At 45.1% G+C, this 3,236-nt stretch overlaps 1 protein-coding gene across 1 annotated transcript; it reads right to left on the reverse strand.

Moving 5' to 3' along the window:
• Positions 1-1,674: 1,674 nt before the first annotated feature.
• MELLADRAFT_86520 (uncharacterized protein) lies at positions 1,675-3,049 on the reverse strand (the record flags this gene model as incomplete). Its single annotated transcript, XM_007419444.1, has 5 exons — positions 1,675-2,060; positions 2,127-2,530; positions 2,599-2,679; positions 2,783-2,926; positions 2,994-3,049. 5 exons carry the CDS (start codon positions 3,047-3,049, stop codon positions 1,675-1,677), a joined length of 1,071 nt encoding a protein of 356 aa, XP_007419506.1.
• Between the last annotated feature and the right edge of the window lie 187 nt (positions 3,050-3,236).

The raw sequence follows: 3,236 nt of genomic DNA on the forward strand, positions 1-3,236 counted from the left end.
TGTCTTGTCCGGTCCAATTTGCGCGAAGGTCAGGAACCTTTCGAACGTAAAACCTTCGGGAAGGACAGGTGGAGGTGATAATCTTGAGGGCGTTACCACCGGTCGAGATTCGTTGGCAGCACCACCACCTGGTTGACCGTAGTAATTGTGATGTATGACGGTACCGGTGCCAGTGCCACTGTCGACAGCCACAGAGGCTCCAGGGGGGGGAGGCAACCCCAAGAGCTTGTTTTTCTCTGCCTCGTAGTCTCTGGCCTGAATCCAGCGGAAGACACCGCGTCGTTTCATAGGCGGGTTCACTTCATCAACCCCAGGAACACCATCGGCCTGTGAGGAAATCAGAAACATGAACACTATGAGTCAGCCGGAAGATACAGAAAAAGGAATAGGCAAAATTTAACTTACCCAATCGTCAGCCCATGTGCGTATGCGCGAGGTATTGAGCAGCAGGACTTGGTTTGAGTCTAATGGATTCTTAACGCAGGTGACATTTTCACCCGCCTTGAAATCCTTCGCAAAACGTGCCATTAATGTGCGAAATTTGCGTTCACCCCCACTAACACTACGCCAGATTGCAAATTTACCGCTGAGTTTAGAAAATTAATAAGACATAGAAAATTATACACAAGGTGGAAGGGGTCAAAAAAATGTGGAAAAATAAGGGTTGCATTCCCCTGTGTGTGCCCATAATTTTGCATATTTTTACAGATTTTTACAGCAGCAGTGTATATCAGGTCAGAAACTCAGTTTATGTCCCAAACTGGCAGTCATGGAGGCATTAATCTTGTGATACCAATAAAGTTGTCAATTTTGTGACAACATCTGGAATGTCTGTCCATTCTGAAAGCTACATGTTTAATTTACCAGATACACATTAGAATGAGTGGTGTGTGTCCAAAAATGAAGAAGGTACAGCAATCACCGTCCCCAACAGCAAAGCTAGAAAAGCTTATAAATCTGTTCTGCAAGGGTTTTAGCATCCAAATGGAAACTGTAGATCCAGTATGTGGGTTTCATAATGTGCAACTGCCAAATTGATAAAAAGAAAATAGTTGTATTTGTGAGTGTTGAAAAGTTTCTGCCCAAGCCTGGGTAGTTTTGGACAAAATTTGAGTTTCTGACCAAATACACCCCAAAATCATTTTTCTATGGAACGACTTCAAAACTCAAGGTAAAAATATGAAAAAATATGCAAAATGATGGGAAATCACAGACTGATTCAACCATAATTTTTTCAATTTTTTCCTACCTCTCATGCATTGCTGAGAATTTCCTACATCTTGACTTTTCTAAACTCCATGGTAAATTATTGATTTGGTGTAGTGTAAGTATAGCAGACTGACAAATGTGAGTGTCAGTATGAATACTTAAAATATGAGACGAGATATCAAAAGTACTAACTCCGGCAGAAGCCACAGAGGCCTCACCATCGGATTCTTCAGAGTTACCGGCCTCTGCAGGAGCAGAAGCTTTGAGCGCACTTGCAAGCGAACGGCGTGCGTTCTCGGTCTTGGACGGGTTCTCGTGGATGATACGGAAACCCATGGTTGAACTGGCGGGTGCCATCAAGGCGGTGTTGATAAAAGTTCGGAATAATTCTGGCGTTTTGATCGGTTGTTTATCCTTACCCTTATACCCCTTTGAACAGTTGATAAAACCCTGGATCGCAAGGTCTCAAGCAACCCAGGTGCACTCGAGAACTTCAGAAACACCGGGGAGATCTTCGTTGCAGGTGTCAAACATCTGGTGTCTGAAAGAAGTGAAAGAGATTTCTTTTGGTCGCAAGGTGAGTTGATTAGGCAATTTCGGATTGAAATTTTTGTACTTGAGCTTGGTTGATTTAGTGACCGCGGAGTTGTTTCGGGATCCACCAGGAGTACGCTTACTCTTTTTGGGTTCCGGTTGGTCAGGGCATTCGGGTTGGTAAAGGTTGAAATAGATTTGAAATGTTTGTTCTTTGTCAGGGACCTCATCCTCCTCATGATCCGTCCTCGGGGTGGCAGGAATTGGAGCGGTAGGCACAGCACCACAAGTATCGTTGAAGAGATCAAGAGGCAGGTCTGTAAGGTTACGCTATCAGTCTTTTAAGATCATACCAAAGCAAGTGATTAGAGAGAATGACTTACCGTCATCAGTTCCAATTGCAATGACCGAAGGGCCATCTGTCGGGGCATGTCTCTTCAAAGGTGAACTGTAGTTGTGGTTCGATGTCGAATCCGTGGCTGACGGGGTATGTTGTGATGTTTGGGAAGCGTTCAAGATGAACGGATTGATATGGGGGTTGATTGATGATCCAGAGGAAGTACCTTGTGAGCAAGTTGAAGGGGTAAAGGGAGTTGGACCCCGGTTGAAACACAGAGGAGTTTTCGAAGGAAATAATCGCGCAGTGGGGTCATGAACCGGCCTTCCCAGGGAAATGGAACGTGCAGGCAGAGGCGAATAGTTTGCCGGAGGGATAATGGGAGGGGGAAGGTTGAAAGGATCGCTACTGGCGAGAACCAACGGTGGAACCTTTGGTGTGACCGTGTGGCTAATTGGAGAATGGAGAGACGCATGAGATCCTTGCTACTAAAGTCCAGGGCAGTCAAAATTACTCACCTAGCTCTTTGACCCTGAAAGCCCGGGTATCTTTGACCATTGATGTGTTGTGTCACGGTGTCGATTCTACCATCGGCCGGCCTACATTTTTGACAACAAAGGAAACACACATATCAGCAAAAACGAATGATAAACATGAAAATTGATTTGAAAGTGGAAAATATGAAAACAGAGATCAACAAACAAAGGGACATGGGAAGGGTTCCTGTTTCCCATCCTGTTGTCTTTTGAAAATCGGATTAGAGTAGCGAGTTGAAAAACAGGAAATAAATTTGAGCGTTGGTTTGAGGAACTGGACAGGAAAGAGGGCTTCTTATGGTTGTTTGGCCTACACGATCAGAATGTGGTTGAGCAGAGTGATTGATGTTAGGGTGAGGAAAAAATGGAAAACTGACCGGTGTTTGGCGCCAGACGTAGAGCCGTGGGATTTGGTCTTGAGGTGAAAGGCCATTTTCTCGTTCAAAAGTGATTCAAATCTGAACTCTGCTGACAATCAATCAGTCGTCCTATCGATGGATCTATTGAATCTTGAGCAGGATCGAACGATATCTTGCGCAGTGGGTGAGTAGGGTGGCCATGGAAAACAGGTCGCTGGCCTAATGGGGTGATGTTGTGGTATGGGGCTGGTGTGACCAACC

Source organism: Melampsora larici-populina, assembly GCF_000204055.1.
Source record: "Melampsora larici-populina 98AG31 unplaced genomic scaffold MELLAscaffold_198, whole genome shotgun sequence".
Taxonomy (NCBI): Eukaryota; Fungi; Basidiomycota; class Pucciniomycetes; order Pucciniales; family Melampsoraceae; genus Melampsora; species Melampsora laricis-populina.